The sequence below is a fragment of the Cricetulus griseus genome, chromosome 2 (assembly GCF_003668045.3).
Source record: "Cricetulus griseus strain 17A/GY chromosome 2, alternate assembly CriGri-PICRH-1.0, whole genome shotgun sequence".
Classification (NCBI taxonomy): Eukaryota; Metazoa; Chordata; class Mammalia; order Rodentia; family Cricetidae; genus Cricetulus; species Cricetulus griseus.
The window spans coordinates 125589816-125616923 of NC_048595.1; the positions used below are offsets into that span (position 1 = coordinate 125589816).

The following is a 27108-nucleotide window of genomic DNA, read 5'->3' on the forward strand; positions in this document are numbered from 1 at the left end:
CTTATGACACTGGTTCTAATGTGTGATTGCATATTTAAAAACCCTGTCTTTTTTGCTAGGGATATCGCTCTGTTAGTAGAATGCTAACCAGGGTTGGTTCTCCAGTGCCTTGTAACTTAGACATGTGGACAGATCTCTAATCCCACCACTTAGGAGGTGCTGGCAGGAGGATCAGTAATTCAAGGTCATCCTTGTCTACAGAACAAAATTGAGGGCAGCTTGGAATACAGGAACCAGGAATCTCTGCTCCAAAAACAAAATGACTCCCCTCCCCAAAAAAAGGAAGGGAGAAAGACAAACAAACCCTGCCTTTCAATGCAGAGCTTTGAGAAGCCAGTAGCCCACACTATTATCTTTCTGGACAAGATGTGCTGCCAGGAAGGCCCAATACATCTCCTACCATCAGTTAAGAAAACTGTCCTGGAATGTCACTCACATAGCATCTCAAGAAGCTTGAAGCAAACCATTGTTTTTTTCGAGACAGGGTTTCTCTGTGTAGCTTTGGAGCCTATCCTGGCACTCGCTCTGTAGACCAGGCTGGTCTCGAACTCAGAGATCTGCCTGCCTCTGCCTCCCAAGTGCTGGGATTAAAGGTGTGTGCCACCAACACCTGGCTCAAAGCAAACTATTTTTTATCAAATTAGTGAATACAAGGCCATCAGCCAAATTAACTATGTGCCACGTCTCTAGTCTAAATATAGAAAAACTTTATAGTTTGTTGCTGGGGTTATAAAACACGATGTGGTTTTAAAATATGTATGCTGCTATGAACTGTTCCTACCTGCCAGGAAATAACTAGCTTAGATGTGTTATAGAAAACCCCTTTGGGGAAATGATCTTTTTTAAAAAAACATTTTTTTCTTATGTGTTATTACTTGGAAAGACCCAAAGAGTAAGAACTGAATCTTCACTGTAATATCTGGAAAAAGTTCACTCAGACCTGCTTGAATTAATGTCATAGTAGAAGTTGGGAGGAAAATTTGACATAAACCTTCATTAAGGAAACTGACAAGAGGGTATCCATTTCACAGGAGGAACCTTGAAATTTATATTCTTGTATTAATTGTATTTCCCATTTCTATCGAGATAACTTTCTAGAAAGTGAAATGTTATGTTTGTCTATTGAAAGCTTAAATACAAATAAATTTCATAACTTATATACAAAAAAACGAAGAACCACTCTGAAGCTCAAGTGTAGGTGTTCTAGTAACTTTTCATGTTGATGTGTTCAAATATCTCAGAAGCAATTAAAAATTTTTATTGTGTATGTGTGTGCATGTGCAAGTGTGTGTGTGTGTGTGTGTGTGTGTGTGTGTGTATGTAGGAGAATTTTAGAAAGTCAATTTTCTCCTTCTACCATGTATCTCAGGGATTAAGTTTGGGTCATCAGTCTTGGCAGCAAGTGCTCTTACTCTCTGAGCCACATTGAGCGAAGATTTAATTTGGCTCATAGTTTAAGGATGTATAGTCCACCCTTAAAGAAGAAATGGCATGGCATCAATCATATTCTATCTGAAGTCAGAGAGCAGAGAGATGAATTCAGTGCTCAGCTTGACTTTTTATTCAATCTGGGACTCCCGCATTCAGGATGGGTCTTCTTTCCCTGTTAACCCTTTCTAGAAATGGTGTCACCAACACACCTAGAGGTGTGTTTCCATAGAGACACTAAATCCAGTCATGTTGATCAGAAGATTAACCATCACCAGCAGTAATGCCAACAGGTTACACATTTCAAAGTTCAGTCACAAGTTGCTTCTTTTAAGTGAAAAAGTAGAATACAGTTAACTGATGGGAGAAGTCTGTCTGTACATGTTTCTCTTATTGGTTGATGAATAAAACACTGTTGGCCAATAAGGCATGAAGATAAGTGGGACTAAGAGAAGAGGATAATTCTGGGAAAGGTAGGTAAACATAGTTGCCATGTAGCCGCCAAAAGGAGAAACAGATCAGGACATTCTCCAGTAAGCCAAGACCACGTGGAAATACTTAGAATTATAGAAATGGGTTAAGAATTAAGACAGAGCTAGCCAATAATAAGCCTTAGTCATCGGCTAATAGTTTCATAATTACTATATATCTTTGTGTGTTCACTTGGGGCATGAAGTGGCAGTGGGACCCAGGCTGGAAAGAGAAAATACTTGTTATAGTTAATTAGGAAAGAAAGTAATTGCTGACTTTGCTAAGATCTATTGTGACGTGGTTTGATTGAGAGTGGCTCCCATAGGCTCATATGTTTGAATGCTTGGTCCCCAGTTAGTGATTAGGAAGTTGGAGAAAGTTTGTCACTGGGGTTGAACATGGAGCTTTCAAAAGCCTATGCCAGGCCCAGTGTTTCTCTGCCTGCTGCCTTCGGATCAGGATGTAAAGCTCTCAGGTACTGCTCCAGTGCCATGCTAACTAGGATCTCCAAGTTCCAGCCTTGGGGTCCTCTCGGGGTCCAGGCCAGAGGCTTACAGCAAGCTGGTAAGACTGACTAAAAATATCTGAGGGTGAATGAATTAGTTCATACACATGTCATTTTCATAATGTCTTTTTATTCTTTGGAGGTTCTGTCTAAAAGTTCTCTCTGAAAAAGCTCTCTTTGAGATTTCTCCTTCCAAGGTTCAATCCCCAACACCTACATGGCAGCTCACAACTGTCTGTAGCTCAAGTTCCAGGGGCTCTGGCACACTCACACAGATATACATTCAATGTACATCAAATAAGAAAATTTAAAAAAGATTTCTCCCCAAAAGTTCTCTTCAAAAGCTGTCTTTAAAAGTTCTCTCTAAAAAATGAGTGATGGGCAAAGGGGTCCACCAAGCTGGTGAAACCCAGAGAAACAGCTGACCTGAACATCGGGGAGTTCTTGGTCCCCAGATTGATAGCTGAGATACCAGCATGGGACTGATCCAGACCCCAGGAACATGGGTTTCAGTGAGGAAACCTTGAAAATCTACAGGACCTCCTGTAGTAGTTCAGTACTTATCCCTAGCATAGGTGTGGACCTTGGGAGCCCAATCCACACAGGGATACTGTCTGAGCCAAGACACATGGGTGGGCCTAGGCCCTATCCCAAAGTATATGATAGACTCTTATGACCCCCTATGGAAGGCCTCACCCTCCCTAGGGAGCAGAAAGGATATGTGATAGGTAGGGTGCTAGTTGGGGGTTGGTGGTGGGAGGGGAGGAGGGGAGAGAGTGGGAACTGGGATTGACATGTAAAACAATCTTGTTTCTAATTCAAATAAAAAAAAAAGGAAGCCGGGCATTGGTGGCACATGCCTTTAATCCCAGCACTCGGGAGGCAGAGGCAGGCGGATCTCTGTGAGTTCAAGGCCAGCCTGGTCTACAGAGCGAGTGCCAGGATAGGCTCCAAAGCTACACAGAGAAACCCTGTCTCAAAAATCCAAAAAATAAGAATTCTCTCTAAAGTTGTTCCTGAGCCACAAGGGTTTTAGTTTATATACTCATACAGACACAATTGGCAATTCTCTGGCAACAACAAGGATACCATTTATGCATCTCTCAGAGCCAGGAAGGCAGGTAAGGTCTTAACAAAAGTGGGACGCTTCATGTCTCAGAGGAGACATTATTTGTAAAATGCGTGAGCAAACTTAAGAGGTGTCGAGGGTTAAGGGACTATGATTTCTAAGATGGGAGAAGTGGTGTTAGTATGTAAAACTACAGTTGTTAGTTAAGCTAGAAGTTTGTAGTTGATAAATGTAAGAGGAGAAAGGCTGCAGCTCTGTGCTTTTTATGCACTGGCTTTTGCTTTTGTTGCAGTTGGGAATGCAGCGGTGGGGGCAGCAGCAGCAGCAGCAGCAGCAGTGTTGTGGTAACCATGGCAACCTGAATAAGATGGGGAAGGAAAATTGGTGGCATTTGATCTGCATTAACATTTTCACCAAATGTTAACTGATTAAAGGGGACTTCCCAGTGTTATATCAAAGGGAAAAACTAAGGCTATGTAGTTTGAGATCAGAGGCTGCTGCTTCCAGTCTCAGGGTAAGTAGAGAGGTGCTCTTACCACTGACACTCCAGTGAGAAGGAATTCCTTTCTCTGGGGCCTATTTGAGAATACAAAGCACCTAGTATATGTTCTATATATCAAGATTATACAGCCAAATGAAATCATACTCAAGATAGACACACACAAGCAGTGGGAATCACCCAAAGCTGTTCTTAGGGAAGAGATAAAGTGACTCATGACAGAAATTATAAATAGGAACAACTGATATCTTCGGCCAGTGTGGAGTTTCCTATCACTTGTGGTAGGTTGGCCTGTTGGATATTTGTTATCCGGCTGTGTTTCTCATGGCCTTTGACACCATGCCTGTCTGCTTCCTGCCATGATGATCATGGACTAACCCACTGAAACTGTAAGCAAACAACTCCCAAATTCTTTCTTTTGTAAGAGGTGCTTCAATCATGGTTCTTCCCAGCAATAGAACAGTAACTAAAACATGGTAAGAACAATCCTTCTAGCCATTGAATTGTATAGAACAATAAATTTGTGTGAGTTTTGCATGGCAACTTCAATGACAAAAGATGCAGCGTAATAACCTAGTTCTGCTGGAAAAGACATTAAATTTGTGTGCACACATATGGGAAAAACAAACTGCATGTAAAGGGTGTATCCACTGGGAATCTTGAAATAATTTCTATGAATCAGAGTGTGAATTCTATGTCTATTCTTTTTTGTTTTGTTTGTGTAGCCTTGGCTGTCCTGGAACTCACTCTGTAGACCAGGCTAGCCTCAAACTCATAGTGATCCGCCTGCCTCTGCCTCCCAAGTGCTGGGATTAAAGGTGTGCACCACTACTTCCAGCCAACCTCAGTTTTATCAACTGGGGATCATGTATTCCAATATGGGGGCCATTCTTTCAAACCACCATAGGACCTGCCCTTCTCCTCTTTTTCTTTTGAGACAGGTTCTCATTGTATAGCTCTAGCTGGCCTGCAAATCCATATTTAGGCTATTTGTAAAGATCTGACTGCCTCTGCTCTGAGTGTGTGCACTACTATGACTTCAGTCTCATCACAGGCCCAAAGTGGTAAAGTCACGTGATCTTTGCTCTTCTGCGTTAAGTTGACTATCTCAGATATTTTATCTTAGTTTTGTCTCAGAAATGAAAGCTGACACATGTAGGTTGTTCTTTTGGCTATTATATAACTGTAAGTTTTTATTGCCCCCATTATTGTGTGTGTGTGTGTGTGTGTGTGTGTGTGTGTGTGTGTGTGTGTGTGTGTGCATATGAGTCTGTGTTCCTGGGGATTGAACCCAGGATCTTGTGCATGTTAATCAAATGCTCTACCAGTGAGCTATGCTCACCACCCTTGCTTGTGTGTGTGTGTTCGTGCATATACATGCACATGGTTGTGTATGTGCTCACGCACAAGTTCAAGTAATGACTAGAGATCAATCTCAGGTGTTACTCCTCAGGAACCATCCACCTTGCTTGTTGAGATAGGGTCTCTCTTTAGGACCCAGAGTTTGCCAGCTAGAACAGGTTGGCTGTGGCCAGTGAGCTCCAGGGATTCTTTGTTTCTGCCTCCCTAGCACTGGAATTACAAAACTACACCACCATGCCTGGCTTTTTATGTGGGTGCTGGGGATTGGATTTAGGCCCTCATACTCGCAAGGTCAGTGCTTTTCCAACTGAGTTATCTCCCCTGATCTGAATGTAGATTTTGAAATTCATGTGAACAGGTCTTGTTCAAGGAAAAGAGCACGGTGTAAGCAAAGGAACAGGCATGTGGAATACCTCTGCATTAGGACTCAGTCTATCTGAGAATGGCTGAAATACTTAGGTGGTGAGACCCTGTCTCAGAAAAATAGAAACAAAAAAACCCCTCAAATCCAAAACCAACCAAAACATACCGAATTCAAATTAAAAAACAAAAACAAGCAAGCAAACAAAAAAACTCCATAAAAACTACCAAAATATGAGAAGATGGGGAGAATCTGGAATACATGTTACTTAGTGATCAAAGTTAGTCTGCAATGGCAACCTCCTGAACCTGGAAAAGGCACACTGTAGAAACAGTAAAAAGATAAGACCTGAGATGGGCATGGGAGTGCAAACCTTTAATCCCAGTATTTGGGAGACAAAAGCAGGTGAATTTCTGTAAGTTTCAGGTCAGCAGGGGCTACAGGGTCTACAAATAAACAAACAAACAAACAAACAAACATTTCTGTTAGGAAGAAGAGTTGAATAAAAGGCTTCCATATTATTCTGTAAATGATTTTATCAGTGGATACACAGCATTATGTATTTGTCAAAACTGTGTAACACTAAGCAGTATCAATGTATCAATATTGGCTGACCAGTTGTAATACATATACAATGTTAATGCAAGTAATTAATAGAAGGGGGAAAGAAAAAGTATGGGATCTCTCTATGCTGTCTGTGCAATTTCTAACAGAACTGTTCTAAAACAAGGCAGCTGGGTACGGCACATCTCTGTAATCTGAGCGTTGGGAGGTGGAGTTAGGAGGGTTTCAATTTTTTACATCAGTTTGGGCTATTTAAGAGTTTTAAAAAATTGTGGGTTAGAGATTTAGTTGCCTGCACAGTACTTGCCTAACCTTCTCAAGGTCCTAGGTTTGATTCCCAGAACTGGAGAAAAGCAAAAGTGTGTGTGGACATTTTTGAATTTGAATTTGGAGGTATATGCAGGCTTTTTTTTTTTCTAGGTGTGGGAGAAGTTTATGTACTTTTACTTGGTATTTTCTTCACACTCTTGTGGAAGCTAGGCATGAGCAAGGGAAGTGGGAGAAGGGATCATACCTGTTTCTTGTTTAGCAGTCTGCCAGTGTATTGTAAAATCCCTGGTTCCAGCCTTTAATGTGAATCTAGTTTTAAGAAGAAAAAAAATGTCCTAAGAGAAAGTCATGAGATCAAATACAAGACCTTGAACAAACCTAAAGAAAATGAATATGCAGTCTCTGGTTGGAAAGCAATGCTGGCAGACAAAGAGGAGAAAGGAGACATTTCAAGACTGCTTATCAGAGGACGACAGACAGTTACATAAAACAGTGAGAGCAAAAGATTGCCCCGACAGTCAGAACTTATCCATCTTACTGTCTAATGGCCTGTTCCTGCTTTTGCATATGCTTTTGCTTGCTTGTTACCACTTTGAGCTTTGGTGAATGGTTCTGGAGAGTTCTATAATTGAGGGAAACTCCCCCAACACTCTCCCTAGGACTATGCATAGTTTAAGTATCTTGCCAGACTATTCACGAAATTAAAACAAACACACTTTTTATTTTGAGACAGGTTCTCATTGAGCAGTCCAGGCTGTCCTATGTCCTTGAGTGCTGAATTGGCAGGCCTGTGTCAGCCAGAGACGGACTTTCACACACACTCTCTCTTTTGTACTCTTAGTGACATTTCATTTGTATACTTTTTTGAGCTTTATTACAAATTAGTCCTTGGGACTTAGTGGCACACGCCTTTAGTCCCAGCACTTGGGAGGCAGAGGCAGGCAGATCTCAGCGAGTTCGAAGCCAGCATGGTCTACAGAGCGAGTTCCAGGAAAGCCTCCAAAGTTACACAGAGAAACCCTGTCTCGAGAAAAAAAATTCATGGGATTATTACAAATTAGTCCTTACAATCAGTCCCTGGATTACGAATTATTCACCATTTTTTTTTTTTACATTTTATAAATGGGAAAAATATCCCTTTCGTCGACTGAGACAAGTATTCCTTTTTTCTCTTTTTCCCGTTTTTTTGAGACAGGGTCTCATGTAGTCCAAGCTGACCTCCAACTCACAATACAGTCAAAGCTGGCCTTGAATCCTTAATTCTCTGCTTCCTCCTCCAGAAAGCGGGCTAACGGATGTGCCCCAGCTCTTTTGTTCTTTTTAAAAACACTGTCTTTGTCAGATTCACTCATTGAATATTTTTGCTTGGAAATGATGCCTCGTGGGAGGCATAGGATGCTACTTGCTGTGTGTCCAGATTTGACACAGTTTCTTTTTAATCTCCATCCTGTCAGAGCTCATCGTCCTTCGCAGCGTCGTGGTTCCGCGGCGCGGGAGGACGACCGGATTTGGACCGCTGCAGACGCCGTAGTCCCCACCCCTCTTTTCTCTGCCCCTTTGGGCTTCCAGAGGGCGCCCTCCGCCGCGCTGGAGAGGGCGGGGCCTGAGGCTTGGGGCAGCAAGATGCGATGCGATAGGCCGAGGCTTGCGGCGTCGGCGGCCTGTTTACCGGAAGTGCCACAGTTTTTCCCTCGCCCGAGCCTCAGCCCGGGAGGTTGGAGAGCTGCCCCGGAAGTCATCTCCCCGTCCCCCGCCCGCGGCAAACATGGCGGTGGACTCGTCCATGGAGCTCCTATTTTTGGATACTTTTAAACATCCGAGCGCTGAGGTAAGGCTTCGCGACGCGATTTCAACACGGCCCCTCAGCTCGGGTAGCCCTGCTGTGGAGTCGGGGGTCGTCCGGACTGTGTCTTCCCGCAGTCGCGCTGGGGAATCCTCTGGTCCACACCCCCTCCCCCAGCTCGGTGCGAGCCCGGTGGCCCTGGGCGGCGGCCCTGCCTTTCCCGGCTTTGCTTCGGGGCCCGCGTCTTCGGGCTACTCAGCCTCGCTGCTGGCAGTGCTTATTTTGTCCTGTCAGCGTTGAGTCTTGAGGAGGGTCCTGGGTCTCAGGTTTCCTTAAGGTGGGATGCAGGCGCGAGCTTGGACTTCTGGTTTTTGACAGCAGTGTCGGGTTCTGATGTGACTGTCCCGGAGCAACCACCATTCCAAGTCCTTCTCTCTCTCTTCTAACAGCAGTCTTATTGCTCAATTGGTCATAACGCTTTAGGAGCGAATTCACTTCTTAGGGGAGTCTCCTTTGCATGGAGAATCCTTGCGAAGCGTGCAGAATGGAAGGAATTGTAATAAAGGCTGTCAATCAGAAAGCAAGTCTATTGTTTTCAGGGGGCTAAGGGTGTGTTGAGTCGTCTTGTGTACAGAATTTTTGAGCCTCTCCGAAGGGCCTTCAGATACTTAAAGTGAATATACTGAATGTAGCTTATTAACGAAGGTTCCAAGAGCCAACCAAAAATGAACTTTAAGGAAGTCCACAGAGAAATTCGGGTGGGACAAGAACAAACGAACAGGCTTTCTTTGTCTCACTGCAAGCTCAGTCATTTAGAGAACCATTCTTTGGGTTTTTGGGTTTTTTTTGTTTGTTTTTTTTCGAGACAGGGTTTCTCTGTGGCTTTGGAGCCTGTCCTGGAACTAGCTCTTATAGACCAGGCTGGTCTCGAACTCACAGAGATCCGCCTGCCTCTGCCTCCCAAGTGCTTTGCTAAAGGCGTGCACCACCACAACCCAGCGTTTTCTTTTGTTTTTATGGAGTGTGCTCTAGTGTGAGGTACCATGAGGCTAGCGCGTCTCATATTCTTTCTCAGTTGTATGTCCAGTGTTTAGGAAAATATAGATTGAATAAATATCTGAATGAAAATGTTTAAAATGTTCTCCTATGAAATAATGAAATGGGTTAGTGATACATTTTCTCCAATTTAATGGTTTATAGGCATGTAAAAGCCAAGAGTTGGTGCTTTGGATTATTGTATTTTACTGACAGTGAATTTATTTATATCCTCACATTTCAAGAGGCTCACACAGAACTGTTTAGGACTATTGGACTATATAATTCCAGCTAGAAAACTCAAAATGGCAAGCAGTAGTTGTTAACAGAACAAACTTCTTTATAGAATAGAGAACAGTAAAATTGGAAGAAAGAATCAGGCATGGTGTTGATTTTTGTTGTTGTTGTTGTTTTTGTTTTTCAAGACAAGATTTCTCTGTGTAGCCCTGGCTGGAACTCACTCTGTAGCTGGAACTCGCTAAGTAGACCATACTGGCCTTGAACTCACAGAGACTCGCTTCCTCTGCCTGGCTCTAGTGTTAATGTTTTTAATCCCAGTACTTGGGAAGAAGAGGCAGGTAGATCAAAATTTGTGAGTTTGAGGCCACTGAGGTCTCATAGCAAGTTCCAGGTCAGCCAGGGCTACACAGAGAAACCTGTCTTAAAGAAAAATGTTTTTTCGCCGGGTGTTGGTGGCTTACGCCTTTAATCCCAGCACTTGGAAGGCAGAGGCAGGCAGATTTCTGTGAGTTCGAGGCCAGCCTGGTCTCCAGAGTGAGTGCCAGGATAGGCTCTAAAGCTACACAGAGAAACCTTGTCTCGAAAAAACAAAAACAAACAAACAAACAAAAAAAAGAAAAATGTTTTTTGAAGAAAGAAGCACACATGTCTAGTACTAATCTAATTTAGGAAAATTGTCATTTCTTTATTCACTGTTTTCTATCCTTCATTCTTAGACAAACATTAAGGATCGTAGGAGACTTTTTGGGAGTGATTGAAGTAGGTTGAGAAGAAATTATATTTGAATTTATCTTGGAGTGAAGGTTTGTGGGAGATAAGTACTGAGAGGTTTGCATTACAGTTAGAATTTGGAGTGTAAAGAGGCATGGGAATACTTAAGTTTATCATCTTATCTCCAGAATGCCTATTTGATTGTAGACTTTAAAAGGTGTGAATGGTGCTAATTGAATTACAGTTCAAAAAGCCTACAAAGCAAGAGGCCCTGAAACCAAAGAGACAGGATTTCTCTGTGTAGCCCTGGCTGTCCTAGAACTAGCTCTGTAGACCAGGCTACCCTGGACCTCACAGAGATCCACTGCCTCTGCCTCCCAAGTGCTGGGATTAAAAGAGTTTGACATGAATGCCCGGCCCCAAACAAAATTCTCAATCATTATCAGATGTAGGAAGACTCCAGTTGATTCTTGTTCCTTTATGTTTGTTTGAGACAGGGTTTCTCTGTGTAGCTTTGGAGCCTGTCCTGGAACTTGCTTTGTAGACTAGGCTGGCCTCTGCCTCCCAAGTGCTGGGATTAAAGGAGTTCAACACCACTGCCCAGCTTCCAGTTGATTCTTATTTAGCTTTTTGTGTGAACATAAAAGGTACAAGATTTTTGAGAGGTTACTTCTTTGGGAATATCAAGGAAGACTTCATTAAGGCATTTGGCATGTTAACTTGGTCTTGGCAAATGGTGTTTCATAGTTGTGGGGAAAAGGAGGGCTATTGTAGTCAGTCTTCTGTTAGGTTATGCTCAAAGTAGCTGTGTGTATTGGCACCTGAGAGTCAGTTTTAAAGCCACATCATGGAGCTCCTTAAACATTCAAGAAGAGTATAGATTCTTTGTTGGAACCCTTAGTTTTTGAGCAGGGAAATTATATGTTTAGTAAACTCCACTAGGTAGATTAGTTGGTCAGTCATACTCAGAATAGTTCAGAGAAAATGGGTAGCAAAATCAGGAAAAATAAGTGAGATGCAGTGAAATCTAGTTAGCAGGTAGAATTGACATGTGGAGCATTTGCTTCGATTATTTAATATTTTTTTTCTGATCTTCTATTAGTTTTGAAAGTTGTTTTAATCTTATAGATGTGAAAACTATGGTAAAAGGTTAGGTGGTTTCCTTGAACCGAAGTGGCTGTGCATGCCTGCATTCCTAACATCCAGCAAATTGCAAGCCCAAGGCCACCTGAACTGCATAGGAGACAAACAAGGTGTGTGAGATGAGTAAAGGCGCTTGCTGCCAAGCCTGAGGATTTATTTTATATTTCTGGGACCTACTTGCTCAAAGGATAGGGCTGACTCTAGAGGGTTGTCCTCTGACTTCACATAATAAGCACTGTGGCCCACAGGCCCCCCCCACACCCTAAGTAAATAGGTAAAGATCAAACCAAACAACCATTTAGGCTTTTTTCCTAATAACTATTAGGAGGAAGAAATATACCAGAATACATTTTTCCTGACTGTAAAGTGGCGCTGTTCTGTTATGCAGTGGGACTGTGTAGGAAGAAATAACATGCGAGGCACGTTTATGCAGTAGGGGGCAATACAAGTAAAAGTAAACTAAGGCTAGTTGCTTTGCTTTTAAAGAAATTTGTAATTTGGTAGGGAAGTTTGATTAAACTTTCACAGAGGAATCTGTAAAGGGATGCAGATGGTTCTAGATGAATTACAAATGGTAGTTTGAATGGACTGGAAAGATAGCTCAGCAGTTAAGAGCATTTGCTGCTCTTGCAGAGGATCCAGGTTCACACAGCGGTCTAACTCCAGTTTCAGGGAATAAGATACCCCCTTCTGACCTCTTTGGGCACCATCACATGTATATATAAAATAAATGTTTAAAAGAAAAAACTTCCTAATTTGTGGTTTCTATTGCTACTTCTTTAAAAATGGGGCTGGAGAGATGGTTCAGTGGTTAAGCACACATACTGCTCTTGCAGAAGACCTGAATTTTGTTCCTAGTTCCCATGCCAGGAGGTACAGAACTGTCTGTAACTCCAGCTCCATGGGATACAACATCATCTCCTTGTAGGTGTAAACACATATGATTAAAAGTAAAATAAATTTTTAAAAAAGTGGGTACTGCTCTTCCACAGGACCCAAGTTAATGTCTGGGTGCCTGTAGTCACCAGCACATAGTCCTCTCAAAGCATACAAGTACGTGTAATTTTAAATAATAAAACTAAGCTGGGTGGTGGTGGTGGTGCCACACCTTTAATCCAAGCACTCGTGAGGCAGAGGCAAGTGGATCTCTGAATTCGAGGTCAGCCTGGTCCACAGAGTTCCAGGACAGCCAGGGCTGCACAGAGAAACCTTGTCTTGAGAACAACCAAATCCTTTGGTCTTTATAGATGTCTCAGTGATTAAGAACAATTGTTGCTCTTGCAGAGGGACCAGAGAAGTTTGGTTCTCAGCACCCACTTCAGGCAGCCCACAACTGCTTGTGACTCTAGCTCAAGGAATTAGATGAATGCCTTCCTCTGGCCCCCATTGGCACTGCACATTTAAATTCCATTATAGAGAAATTAGAAAATAGAGTGTCAAATGACTCAGTGGATAAAAGCACTTACTTGGCAGGCAAGCTTTACTACCCGAGTTCGATCCTGGAACACATGTGAGGGTGGAGGAGCTGACTGCAGAGTTCTTTGACTTCCATATGCATGGCATTTGTGTGCACTAAAACTAAAATGCTTTTAACAAGAAAAAAAAGTACAGAAAAGCATAAAGTTTCATAGACCCAGCTTTCATTAACAGTCTTTTCTCTTTATCTCCTTGATCTTGCCAACAGTTGCTTCCCCACATGAACAGTTTTGTATTTGTAAGCCCAGTTTACCATTTTCAGACCAATAGCTGTTTGATTACTAGGAAATAATGTTCCAATAACACAACAAAACAAATATTGCAAATCAAACTGCAAAGTCAGCTGGGCATGGTGGCCTGTGCTGTGAGCCTGGCACTCAGGAGGTGAAGGCATTAGGATCAGGAGTTTTAAATTTTTATTTGGCTACATAGAAAGGTTGAGATCACCCAGGGCTATATGACACACAAATTCAGACAAACATACAAACAAAAAGCAAGATAAAACTCTAGTGTACATGTAGTGTATTTCAGAAGAATTGTTTGAATTGTTAGATTTGTACAGACTATTTGGTAAATTAGATAATGTGTTTTGATGTGTTAATTTCTTTCATCTGTCCCCCCAACTATTAAAATTAGTACGAGCTGGGCGTTGGTGGCTCATGCCTTTACTCCCAGCACTCAGGAGGCAGAGGCAGGTGGATCTCTGTGAGTTTGAGACCAACATGGTCTACAAGAGTTCCAGGACAGCCTCCAAAGCCACAGAGAAACCCAGCAAAAATAAACAAACAAATAAATAAATAAAATTAGTACGTACTTTATATTTTGTAATTGAATAACATCTGTTTATGTTATATTATATTTATATTAATGTTTTCCAAATTGCCCAATATATCTACTTATGTCTGAATGTATGTCCCCCTGTATTAACTCCCTAGTACTGGTTAGTGGTTTCTTTTCACTTAACAGCATGTAACAGCATGAAGGTGAGCTTCATTTAAAGAAAATTCCTTTTGTGTTTGGACTAGGTAACACTTGTATGAGTTACAAATTTAAACTGTATAAGGGGTATCCAGTAAAAAGTGTCTCATCACAGTCAGCTGGACATCCTTTGGCTTTAAGTGGTGGTACTATTTATTATCTTTGTACTAAACTCTCGATCATGATTTATGCTTCTTTGTAGTTTATAGAAACTCCAAAGGTGCTAGATTTTGCATTTTTTAATTTTTATTTTATTTGCATATATGTCTGTGAGTGTGCCAGATCCCCTGGAACTGGAGCTACAGACAGTTGTGAGCTGTCGTGTGGGTGCTGGGAATTGAACCCAGGTCCTCTGGAAAAAGGAGCCAGTGCTCTTAACCACTGAGACATCTCTCCAGCTCCAGAGTATGCTTTTTTTAAATTTCTTTAATATTGTCTGAGTGGATTTTCTGGGTTCAAATTCACTGTGAGAGGAGTGGGTTATCTAGAAGGGTTTTCACTTTATAACAGTGGTCCTCAACCTCCCTAACACTGGGAAACTAACACAATTCCTCATGTTGTGGTGACCCCCCCACCATAAAATTATTTTTGTTGCTGCTCCATAACTTACTTTGCTACTGTTCTGAATTGTGATGTAAGTCATTGTGTTTTCTGATGGTTTTAGGTGATCCCTGTGAAGGGGGTCTCCACCAATAGCTTGAGAAACACTGCTGTAGGGTTTACTTTGGAAGCTGCATCATTTATGCACAAAGGACAGCTTAAGTGACAGGAGTAGATGAACAAGCTCAGGGAGAGTGTAGAAAGAGAAGGCAGGTAGAGATGGACTGAGTAAGGAAGGCAGGCAGACAGCCCCAAATATTCTGACAGTGACTTCCTGTGGATAAGTGGAAAAATATGGTCTTGAAATCTGACCAGTGTATTCATATTCACATTATTTTATGATCATAAACCTTCCCAGAGTTGTCTCAGTCTCAACCTGTCTTAGGTTTTATTTTTTGAGACAGAATCTTATGTAGCTAGCAGGCTAGCAGATGACTTTTAAACTCCTGATTCTTGCCAGTTTCTGTGATCAAACTGGAGATCAAACTGGAGATCAAACCTAGGACTTCCATGCATGTTAGACAAGCATTTATTTCAATTGCAGTATCTCCCTGGCCCAGGGTTTTATCTTTAACTCTTTGAAACAAGTTACCTTTAGATTCCTTAAGTTCTTTCATTAAATGAATATATGCCAGATACTGAATTTACAGTAAATCTTTAAACATATGCTCTAATGGGCTGGGAAAAAAGAAAGAGAGACAAATGGGTTTGGTAAGGGACTTTGGGCACACCAAGGAGAGGACCTATCCTGACTTGTTTTAACTTTTGAGAGAAAGTTGACACCTAAAGAGAGTTGGGGCAGAGGGGTATGAGGGAGTGTGTGATCAGAGAGAGCAGCATAACTGAGGTTATGAAGTTGAAAAACACCATAGCATATCAGGGAAATTCACACATAAGAGTATTTTGGTAAGACCTGGGAGTTTGGCTTTGCTGAAGGAAGAAACAGGGCTTCATACACATTTATATTCTAGAAAGACCACATTACTTTCCCAGTAGAATGGGGTGGAGTGGAGTAAGAAGCATGAAGCCTGTATGGGCCTGCTTCTGTAGTGAGAGTAGAGTGGACCAGTGTGCAGAACTGAGGAACAGCAGGAATGATGGATGGGGCTGCTACAACTCGAGAACTGTTCAGACTTTCAGTCCTATGACTTGGAAATTAAATAGATGGAAGGTTAGGTAACAAGGAGCCAAGTATGACAATGTGTTAGGCATTTTGTGACCAGATTAAGGACAGAGTTCAGTTTTGAACTGGCCAGGTTTGAAGTATCTGAAGACATTCAAATGGAGATGTCCCTTGGGGTTTAGTGGAGGATCCTAGGTGGAGATACAGATCAGGAATTGTCCTCTGGCTGTGGGTGGAGATCTCAGTTTTTATAATCCTGTTGGTTGTGCTCTGCTCAGCTCCAGTCCTGCACTCCCCCATTTGCCCTCAAGTCATCATGAACTGTGTTCCTAGTTTTTTGAAACTCAAAGTTGTTTCCTTTCCTCTGATGCATTCCCTTCCCGTTTGTCCAGAAAGCTCTTCTCCCTCATTCACTGGTCCCCCCAAACAACTCCTTCCCAGACAGGATCTCACTATGTAGTCCTGGTTGGCCTTGAACCCATTATGCAAACTGGACTAACCTTGAATTTACAGAACTATGTAATATATTTTTAATACAAGTGGTAACAGCAAGCCAGGTGGTGGTTGTATACTTCTTTAATCCCAGCATTTAGGAGGCGGAGACAGGCCCTCTGGCCTATAGAGTGAGTTCCAGGACAGTGAAACTCTGGCGCGCGCGCGCGTGCGTGCGTGCGTGCGTGCGTGCGTGTGTGTGTGTGTGTGTGTGTGTGTGTGTGTGTGTGTGTGTGTGTGTGTGTGTGGGGGTGGTGGTGAAGCTAATGCAGATTTCCTGCTTATAAGTAGTACATTTTAGGGCTGGGGTGTGGTTTATTTGGTACAATGCTTGCTTAGCATGAAGCCCCCCCCTTTTTGGTTTTGTAGACTAGGCTGTCCTTGAACTCAGAGATCCATCTGCCTCTACCTCCTGCATACTGGGATTAAAGCTGTGCACCACCACAGCTTGGCGTGGGCTCTGTCTCATAAAATTAGACCTGGTGGCTCTAGCAGGTAATTTGCAACACTTAGGAGTTAGAGGGAGGAGGTCAAAAGTTCAGAGTTATCCTGATTTAAAGTCCTTCTTTGATGGCTCTGCTGTAGCTCAAGTGTGCAAAATAACTGTAAAAAAAAAAAAAAGTTTTTGTTTTGTATTTTGGCCTTACATGGGATAGGATTTTCTCTTTAAATAATCTTGGAAAGAATTGAAAATCACCTAGGAATGACATGGCAGTTTTATAGCATTGAGGTCCAGGCTCTGTCATCCTTGCCTATACTGTCCATGATAGCTCATTTTATCATTTGTGTCCTAGAAAAGCAGCAGAATATTGGAAGAAAGGGTGGAAGGAATGTCAGAGTCTGAACCTTTCTTTTAAGAGCATGGCCCAGGCTTGCCTGCTTCACTTCCATGCCATTCATCAGTGAATATCTGTTTTATATATCCATACACTGAGGCATCCATAAAAATTTCTTGAGTATCTGGAGTCATGAATAGAAAAAATTTGAGAACTCTTGGTCTAAGCAAGACATCAGTGGGGAGGTACAGGTATTGCAGAAAAATTTATGTAATACCAATTGAGAGACTATTAGGTACATTATCATCACAATAAATCCTCAGCTATTTAAAAATATTTATTATTTACATGTATATTTGTGTGTATCTCTTTGTGTGCCACATATACATGGGTGCCTTTGAGGTCAGACAAGGACGCTGGGTTCCCTAGAATTGTGAGCTATTGGAGGAAGATGCTGGCAGCTGAACTCTGGTCCTTTTGGAAAAATAGCAAGTATTCTCAACTGATGAATTCTCTTTCTAGTTCCATCATTAGCTATTTTTTAGAAAGTGATTTATACAGCATTGTAATTAACATAAAATTTAATGATATATTTACCAATATGGACTTTGTTCATTTTCAATGATGGGGATTCAAGCCAGGGTCTTGAACATGTGTGACATGTGCCTTAACTGAGTTATATCCTCATCCCTAGATTTTAAGATTGTTGTTGTTATTTTGAGCTGAAAAATATATAATAAAAAAGTATATTTTGAAAAAGAATGTTTTACTTACAGTATGTTTCATCCTCTTTTTTTTAATAGCAGAGTTCTCATATAGATGTGGTTCGTTTTCCATGTGTGGTTTATATCAATGAAGTCCGAGTTATACCCCCAGGAGTAAGAGCCCATAGTGGCTTACCTGACAACAGAGCATATGGGTAAGTTAGCTCTTTGTGGATTTTTTTTCAAACTTAAATATGGTGTGTGTGTGTGTGTGTGTGTGTGTGTGTGTGTGTGTGTGTGTGTGTACACGCCCATGTGTTTTGAGTCAGAAACTCAATGAGAAGCCCTGACTAGCTTGAACATACTATGCAGATGAGGTCTGAACTCATAGATATCTGTCTCTTTCTCTTGGGTGCTGTTATTAAATGTATGTACCTCCATATCTTGCCATATGTTCTTTTCTTTTAATATTTTTGGTAGTGCTAAGGTTTAGACCCAGGGTATATGCTAGGCAATGTATACTTTTGTTTGCTTTCAGGGGTGGTGGGGGTTGACTCAAGATCATTGATCTACTCTCCAGTGTTGTTTCCTCATCCTCGCTTCCTGTTTCTTTTTTCTTTCTTTTTTTTTTTTTTTTTTTTGGTTTTTCCAGACAGGGTTTCTCTGTGTAGCTTTGGAGCCTATCCTGGCACTTGCTCTGGAGACCAGGCTGGCCTCGAACTCACAGAGATCCGCCTGCCTCTGCCTCCCGAGTGCTGGGATTAAAGGCGTGCACCACCAACGCCCAGCGTTGCTTCCTGTTTCTTAAAAATTTATTTTGAGACAGTCTCACTGAGTGGCCCAGGCCAAGCTTTAATGTAGGATTCTACCTCAGTTTCCTGAGTAGGTGAGACCACAGACATGAACTACTGTGCCTAGCTTACACTATACATGTGACTTTGTATATGTATACATGTAGGTGTATTCGTGTGCAGAAGTCAGTGTCAGGTGTCTTCCTCATGCTCTCTCAACCTGATTTTTTAAGATAGTGCCTCTCAATGAACTGTTTAGCTAGACTGGATGATGAACAAGCCCCTGAGATTCTCCCACCTCTGACCTCCTGCACCCATTGTGGTTATAGACATGTTTGGCTTTTTTGAGGGTGGTTGTAATGTGAGCACAGGTCTCCATGTTTTTGCAACAGGTATTTTATCTATTGACCCAATTCCCCAGACCCTATATATATTTTGTATGTATGTATGTATGTATGTATGTATGTATGTATGTGTATATATGGCTTTTTATAAATTTGTAGTTTCGAATGAGCCATTGGTTGAATTAGCAAGTGATTTTGTATTGATCTCTTTTTTCTTGGGTTAGGTGGGAAATAAAATGTAAGACCATTATTCCTGACATTAGATAACTTTAATAATTGACATAAAAGAGGGATTTGATTTTTATGTAATGTGAATAATCATTATTTTCTAATTTTAACTCTATAGATTAGAGATAGAAGTCAAAGTTTGGCTGTGAAAACATGAACATATATGATAAATGTGGTCTTTTAAAAAGCTTTAAGCTTATAGCACAGACACTGGTTTTATATATTGATGTATTTTATTTTGTTGATTCTATTTGTAACTCCATTTCTATTATTTAAATAGGTCAACCTGCTACTTCACAGTAAATATTATGGAACTAGATGAAGTGGCAAGCTCCAGGTTCATAAGAAACTGTCTTAAAAACAAAAATAAGGTGGAAAGCAAATTGAAGGCATCAGACATTAACTGCTTTTGGCTTTTACGCATCCTCGTGCGCATGCATACACACACACACACACACACACACACACACACACACACACACTCACAGAGAGAGGGGGAGGGAGGGAGCTCATCGTTTTCCTATATGCTTCTTCCTGGTTTTCTGAGAAAAGGAGATGTATGTAGAATGGGAAAGGTGGGGTAATGAAGTGTATCCAGTAGTACTGTGAAATTATATTATTCTTGGTTAAAAACAACCTATTATGGTCTGGGTGATGGTGGTGCACTCACTCCTTTAATCCCAGATATATAACTAGAGCTACACAAAGAAACCCTGCCTCGAAAAACCTAAATAAATAAATAAAAGATAAACGACCTATTATCTTTCTGTAACAAATGACTACAAATTTAACAGTTTTAAGCAGTAAATATTGGAAAGGGAAGGTAGCCCAGTGGTAGAGTGCTTGTCTTGCATGCTTGAGGCTTCAGTCCCCAACATTACAGCAGCACAAAATAAAATAGCAGCACAAAACAGTAAATACTTCTTCTTCCCATTGTTTCTCAGGGTCAGGACTCTGCCAGTGGCTAAGTTGCTTCAGTTCCTTCATTTTTGTAGTCAAGATGCAGTTGGAATGGCAGTCTCAGGTGAGGGTGAGGCTGGAGAGTTTGCTGGGACGCTCACTTAGATGGCTGCCGGTGGGCAGTTGTAATTCCTTGGTAGCAGGTATTCTCCATGGAGATTCATCCTGCTCACATCTGCTGTGAGCGGTGTGCAAGTGAGTGTCCCTAGGAAGAAGCTTTAGTTAGTGTGTTCTGTAATTTACTAGAAGTGACACTATTAGTTTTACTATATTCTCTTAATTACATGTTTTAGTACAGCATAGGAGGGGACTATACAGGTTGTGAATAACAGGAGCACGGGTCACTGGAGATATCTTGGATTCTGGCCACCACAGCAGGAAAAGTGGATCTCTGCTACTCACCACAATGTGTAGAATATTTATTATGTCTTCTCTATTCTCCCTGTTTTCTTATCTGGGGGTGAATGTCTCCTTATGTTGTAATAACTCCAGATATGAAAGTACCAGAAACACTTACACACTTACACACGTTTAACATGTAGAGTCATAAAATTAAGGATTAATCGAATAGTACAAACATAAGAAGAGACCTGTAGGGAATCTTTAAAAATTTTTTATTACATATTTATTTGTATATATGTGTCCTAGCATGTGTCATGACGTCATGGGTGGAGGTCAGAAGACATCTGGGAATCAGGTTGTCTCCTTCCACCATGTAGGTCCCAGAGTCTTAGCAGTCTTACCTGATGAGCCATCTTGAAACCCTGAAGCCTGGAATCTTAAGCTCAAAAGTAATTAAATGATACTCGTGCAACATACTTTATAAATGTTTTTTTCCCTCTCTGTGAAACTCAGAAATTTATAGGTAAATGCAAAATCCCTGTAATATCTCTATCCTGAGAGGAGGATCCTAAATTTTATTTATTTCGTTTTGCTTGGTTTTAATTTTTTGAGATAGGGTTTCTTTGTGTAGCTTGACTGTCCTAGAACTAGCTTCATAGAGCAGGCTGGCCTTGAACTCACAAAGGTCCGCCTGCCTCTACCTTGCAAGTGCTTGAATTAAAGGCATGTGCTACCACCGCCTTGATGTATTTTTTAAAGATTTATTTTTATTTTTAATTGTGTCTATATCTCCTTCTCTCCTTCCTTCCTCTTCTCCCTCCCTCCACCCCTTTTCCCTTCCTCCCCAGGGTGGGTTACTGGGAACCAAACTTGGGTCATCTGTAGAAGCAGTACTGCTTTTAATTGAGCCATCTTTCCACCCCATTTTTTCTTTACTTACTGCCTTGGTTTTCAGTGTATAGACCAGGCTAGCCTTGAATTTGCAGCCAGAATTTTCCTGGCTCACCTTTCTGGGCATACAGGCACACACTACCAATTCTGGCTTTGAATTTTGTTAGTTTTCCTCTTCCTTCCTTGCTTCCTTCCTTCCTTCCTTTTTTAATTTTTATGGTGAGGATATGTGGGTATGTGTATGCCATGGTGTGTGTGTGTGTGTGTGTGTGTGTGTGTGTGTGTGTGTGTGTGTGTGTAAATGTAAATTGGAGGAAAATATTCAGGAGACAGTTCTGTCCTTCCAATGTATGGGTCCATGGGATTGAATTAAGGTTATTGAGCTTGGTGGCAGGACCTTTTACCATGTGAGTTATTTTGCTGGCCCTGTTAGTTTTATAAATGTATTATATAAAGTTAACTTTTTAAGTCATTACATTGTGAAAGTCTGGGACAGTCAAATTACCTTAGTTTTTTTTTTTTTTTTAAGTTTGTGGTGTTGGAGATTGGATCCAGAGCCTTCTACATTCTAGGCAGGAGCTCAGCTCAGTTGCTTAAGGTAGATAACCAAGTAGCAGGGGGAAGGACTAAATTTATCTTCCTATCTGATTTTGATGATTAAAGTTCCCGCGTGTGTGTGTGTGTGTGTGTGTGTGTGTGTGTGTGTGTGTGTGTGTGTGTGTGTTGGTTTTTTAAGACAAGGTTTCAATGGTATTGTCTTGGCTGTCCTGGAACTTGCTCTGTAGACCAGGCTGGCCTCGAACTCACAGAGATCTACCTGCCTCTGCCTCCTGAGTGCTGGGATTAAAGGCGTGTGTTGCCACTGCCTGGCCATTTGCTTTTTTATTAGTTAAATATGTGGAATGTTTTTTCCGGGTTTTAGAATTGCTGTGGTTTTTGTTTTACTATAGGAATTAATTGTTTAAAAGGCTGATGTTTTGTCCTTGTTTGATTTACAGGGAGACATCTCCACACACATTTCAACTAGACTTATTCTTCAATAATGTAAGCAAACCAAGTGCTCCAGTATTTGATAGGTTGGGAAGGTATGTATGTACTAGATAACTGTATCAGAAACGTTACTGAGTCGGAAAGTAAACCATTTTGCTATGTAGACAGAAGAAGTGTCTAGTGTTAGACACAAGAAGGCAGGGTTTAATTTTCGCTGTGGACATTATGAAAGAAATGCTGAACTCCTGAGAGATCTTAACAAAATAAAAACTTAAGTGTGTGAAATAATAGCCATCTTTTGTTTTCTTTACTCGTGTGTGCCTGCATCATAAACACATCACTATGATATGATTTATTACTAACCTGACCTGGGATAGGCAACTTTTTGATTCTTAAACATTTTATTAGCAGGACTTGGTGGCTTTCTCTTCTGTACCACTCTGCTGCTCAGCTCTTTCATGGAGGACTGTCAGATGAGACTTAGCAGTAGATATGCCCTTTTTAGATTATGTAATACGTGGTAGATTCTAAAACCATATGCTTGCAGCCAAAGTAGCTGTTGAATGAATTTAATAAGAACTCATGACATGAAAACAATTAAAGGCAGCTTAAAGATGAAAGAATATGTTTCTACTAGTAATTAGTGACTTCACTTATTCTTTCCTATCTCTTGAGTCTTAGGAAATTACATCGATAAGTTAACTTTTTTTTTGGTCTTTCAAGACAGGGTTTCTCTGTATTGTTTTGGGGCCTGTCCTGGAACTCGCTCTGTAGACCAGTCTGGCCTCGAACTCACAGAGATCCTCCTGCCTCTGCCTCCTGAGTGCTGGGATTAAAGGCATGTGCCACCAACGCCTGGGGATAAGTTTAACATTTTAACATTTTAACACCCAGGACTTCAGACAACTAAGTACATGCTCTCTACACTGAGTTGTAGTCTCAACCACACAGTATTTTCTTAAATTTTGGTCACAAAGTTTTTTTTGGGGAGTAGTGCTAGGGATTGTGCATGCCAAGGAAGCACTCTGTCACAGAATGACATCCTCAGCCCCATGGTGTGCATTTTTTGTTGTTAGCAAGCACTCTGTCACAAAATGACATCCTCATGGTGTGTATTTTTTGTTGTTAGAGTATAATGTGGTTTTCTGTCTGTGTGAAGGTGCTTTTAAAAATCTTAATGTGTGTGCTTAACCCAAACCAATTACATTAGAGTCTTCTGTGGCTTGAAAATATTTAGTATTCGACTACATTGAAATATTTGAAAGTAGAAAAACTTTTAAAAGTATTTCTTTATATTTGTTTATAATACCACTTCATTCTAGCCCAGCACCTCAATGTAAAGCTAAACACTGGGGAAAGCTGTTTTTCTTTCTGAGTTTTAGTTATTGAAAACATGTACAATACTTAAATAGGTTAAAGTACCTAGTGATTCGTGGTAGACTTCAGACAGTGGACATACCTAAAAACAATCAGTGTGCTGAACTGATGACTGTGGGTCCTGGAAAAGAAGCCTGTAAGATTATTCCTAATGCTTTGTGATACTCAGTATAGATTACAGGAAATTGTTTACTCTAGTTCTAGCCATGTAGGAACAACAGAAGCCCTTTATGTTCTTGGGAGAGAAAGACATTTATTAGCTGTTTTAGTAATGTGCATTTTGTATACTTTAAAGCAGTTCTTGAATATTACCGAAAATAGTAGACATAGGATGCTTCAGCACATTGGCTGTAGGCTCAGGTCTATCTGGAGCACCCAAGGTCTCACCCCAGGTCCAGCCCTTGCAACTACTACCCTCAGTACTCTCAACAAAGCCTGGCTGGTCTGGGGCTTAGACCCCAGGACAGCCACAGATACTTTCCACAGTGCCATCTTTATTATATGTACATGCCATGGTGAGGGTGTGTAGGTCAGAGCAACAACTTCGTAGTTGATTTTCCTCTAATGTGCTAAGTGCTTTTACCCAGTGAGCCATCTCGCCAGCCAAAACTTGCATAATTTGTAAAATTATTTTTGAGCCTTTGTATTTATTCTTACTCCTTTTCACAGCCTGGAGTATGATGAGAATACTTCTATCATCTTTAGACCAAACTCAAAGGTAATTATAGATGTTACTTTTTCACTATGTTTTTTCTGTTCTTCTATTTAGTTTTAGGTTAGTCAGTGATAGAACTGGACCCAGTGTTCCAGGATGTTATCTTTTGTCTCCATCTTGCAATTAAAAGCTGTTTTCAAATGCCATTTTTCTCTCTAAAGAGCTTGCACAATTTTATGCTGCATATGAAATAAAGTATGGTCTAAAAACAATAAGGTACTGGGGCTGTAGAGATGGCTCAGTGGTTAAGAACACTTGTTGGTCTCACAGAGGGCCTGGGTTTGGTTCCATTCACATGATGGGTCACCTTCTGTAGCACCAGTTCCAGAGGATCTGACAACCTCTTCTGAACTCCATTGACAGCAGGCACATATGTAGTACACATGCATATACATGGACCACACATGCATGCACAAAAAATAAACAAGTCTAAAAATAAAGAGCTTAGAGATGTTCTGTAGTTTTAGTCCTGAATCTGGAAGAGGTCAGCATTTAGTCTTCTCTTTTATTTGGATAGACAAGTTAATAGCATTCAGGCCAGTAGATTACTACTGGATACTGCTATGTTAAAGTTTTTTTTTTTCCCTAAAGAGATTTATTTTTTAAAAATTGCTCATGTATCTGTTTGTGGGTATGTGTATGTGGGTGTCCCAGGATTCCCCAGGGAGCTAAACTCATAGACAGTTTTGAACTATGTGATATGGGTGCTGGGAATCGAACTTGGGTCCTCTGCAAGAATCGTACTTAGCTCTTCTGAACCATCTCTAGACCCTTTATTAAAGTTTTAAAAATACTTAGTTTTTGTATTCTTTCACACCAGTAATTGCTTTATTTCTTTATGCACCAGATGTGCATAAAGAAATTATATTCTAGACTCATGTAATAGAAGATCTGAAATACAGAAGTAATGTTTAGCCACTTATCTTGAGAATTGACTTTGGGGTATATGTATTTAATCCTTTGCATTGTATTATACAAATTTATCTTCATCTGTTTATCTTCATTCCAATAGGATTCCTCTTTTTTGTTTATTTATATTTATTTTTGGCTATTGAAGAGATTGCTCAGTGTCTTAAGAGTGTGTACTACTCTTGTAGAGGACCTGAGTTCAATCCCAGCATCCATGTGAGGTGGCTCACAGCCCACTGTAACTCCAGCTCCAGAGGGATCAGTCTATTGCCTCTGACCTACAAGAGCGATGCACTTGTGCACATGTACAAGCAGAGACACTAATTAAAGTAAAATAAAATATCTTTAAAATTATTACTGTGTTTGTATGTGTTTGTGTGTCTGTGTTGTATGTGTGTATCTGTGTGCATGTTTGCTGTCCATGAGTGTGCTGGTAGCTATGAAGGTCAGAGGAGGGTACTGGATCCTCTGGAGCTGAAGTTACAGGTGTTTGTGCATCAGTCTGTGGTTACTGGGATCTAACCTTGGGTGTTGTGGAACAACAGTAAATGCTAAACACTGAGCCATTTCTCCAGCCCAGTTTTTATCTTTTTAAGACAGAGTCTCATGTAGCCCAGGATAATCTCAGGATTACTAAATAGCCTAGTCTCCCAAGTGCTGGATTTACAGGTGGGCACCACACCCAGCTTTGCAAGGGGATATTTGCTTAGAGTTGATAATCAGTCCCTGGGTATAGTCTTTGAGCCTTGAGAGTCTATTTAGGACATAATGATTGCTCTCATCCTGTGGTGCCTCTGGAAGGGCTTCAGTGACCCATTCTGTTTTATCTTTACCAGAAAGGTGGACTGGGAAGAGAATTTAGAAGTCAAGGGCTTTGGTTCCTTTTTTTTTTTTCTTTAATGTAAACAAACAACAACAAAAACTTTATTATTAAAAAAAAATTGGAGGCAGGCAGTGGTGGTGCACACCTTTAATCTCAGCATTCAGAAGGCAGAGGCAGGTGGAACAAAGCAAGTTCCTGGACAGCCAGAGCTACAAATTTTAAAAATTACACACCCTTTAAAAATTACACACCTTTAAAAATTACACACCCAAATTAAACAGACCCAAAGTCTCTATGTCCCATTGAAGTTCAACAGTTAGAATAGGAACTGTGGCATTTAATGTTAAATTTTACAATTTAATATGTTTTGTGTACTAATCCACCACCCAAACAAACAAAAGTCCATGACAGAATTAGAACTGAAAAAACAATTAGCTTTACATCTCTTTCATAATTGGTGTCCATTATCTGCATTCAGCCCTTGTCAGTTTTTACTGTGTGAGGCCTTGGTGTCCTTCTGCCCCAGCCTCTCCCAAACACTGGGATAACAGGCACACATCGCCATGCCTGGCTGCCGTGCAGGCTGTTCCCAAACTCAGTTAAGGGAATGATGATTATTGTGAGCACCCTTTATGGTTAATGAGCAGAGCTAGTGATGAAGTTCTAAGAAAATGCAACTTAGTTTATAAGGAAATATTGACTAATGGTATTGGTAGTCTTTGGTCTTTTGGGAAGAAAAAAGTTTTTTTAAAGAAAGACAAGTTTGAATCGGGAGTTGGTGGCACACGCCTTTAATCCCAGCACTCAGGAGGCAGAGGCAGGCGGATCTCTGTGAGACCAGCCTGGTCTACAAGAGCTAGTTCCAGGACAGCCTCCAAAGCCACAGAGAAACCCTGTCTTGAAAAACAAAACAAAAAGAAAGGAAGGAAGGAAGGAAGGAAGGAAGGAAGGAAGGAAGAAAGAAAGAAAGAAAGAAAGAAAGAAAGAAAGAAAGAAAGAAAGACAAATATGCCAGGCAGTGGTGGCACACACCTTTAATTCCAGCATCTGGGAGGCAGAAGGAGATAGATCTCTGTGAATTCCAGGACAGCCTGGTTTACAGAATGAGTTCCAGGACAGCCAGGGCTACACAGAGAAACCCTGTATTG

At 41.0% G+C, this 27108-nt stretch overlaps 1 protein-coding gene and 1 long non-coding RNA gene across 6 annotated transcripts in view; one reads left to right on the top strand and one right to left on the bottom strand.

The window, feature by feature from the left end:
* Positions 1–6055: 6055 nt before the first annotated feature.
* Positions 6056–8072, bottom strand: LOC103162916. Of its 2 annotated transcripts, none has more exons than XR_003482927.2 (3): positions 7748–8072; positions 6774–6838; positions 6056–6141 (listed from the first exon to the last, which is right to left on the bottom strand). It is a non-coding gene; the product is annotated as an uncharacterized LOC103162916 (long non-coding RNA). The 2 variants fall into 2 exon arrangements; XR_003482928.2 differs by having other exon boundaries at positions 7759–8071.
* A 131-nt stretch (positions 8073–8203) lies between these two features.
* Virma (vir like m6A methyltransferase associated) overlaps positions 8204–27108 on the top strand; it is a 57830-nt gene continuing 38925 nt past the window's right edge. For 3 of the 4 annotated variants that reach the window (XM_027403516.2, XM_035439963.1, XM_027403518.2), the window contains exons 1-4: positions 8204–8357; positions 17690–17805; positions 22145–22231; positions 24183–24231. In XM_027403516.2, the coding sequence (XP_027259317.1) occupies positions 8295–8357; positions 17690–17805; positions 22145–22231; positions 24183–24231 (315 nt within the window). In that variant the 5' untranslated portion in view covers positions 8204–8294. The remainder of the gene's footprint in view (positions 8358–17689; positions 17806–22144; positions 22232–24182; positions 24232–27108) is intronic. The other variant, XM_027403517.2, reaches the window with a different exon arrangement.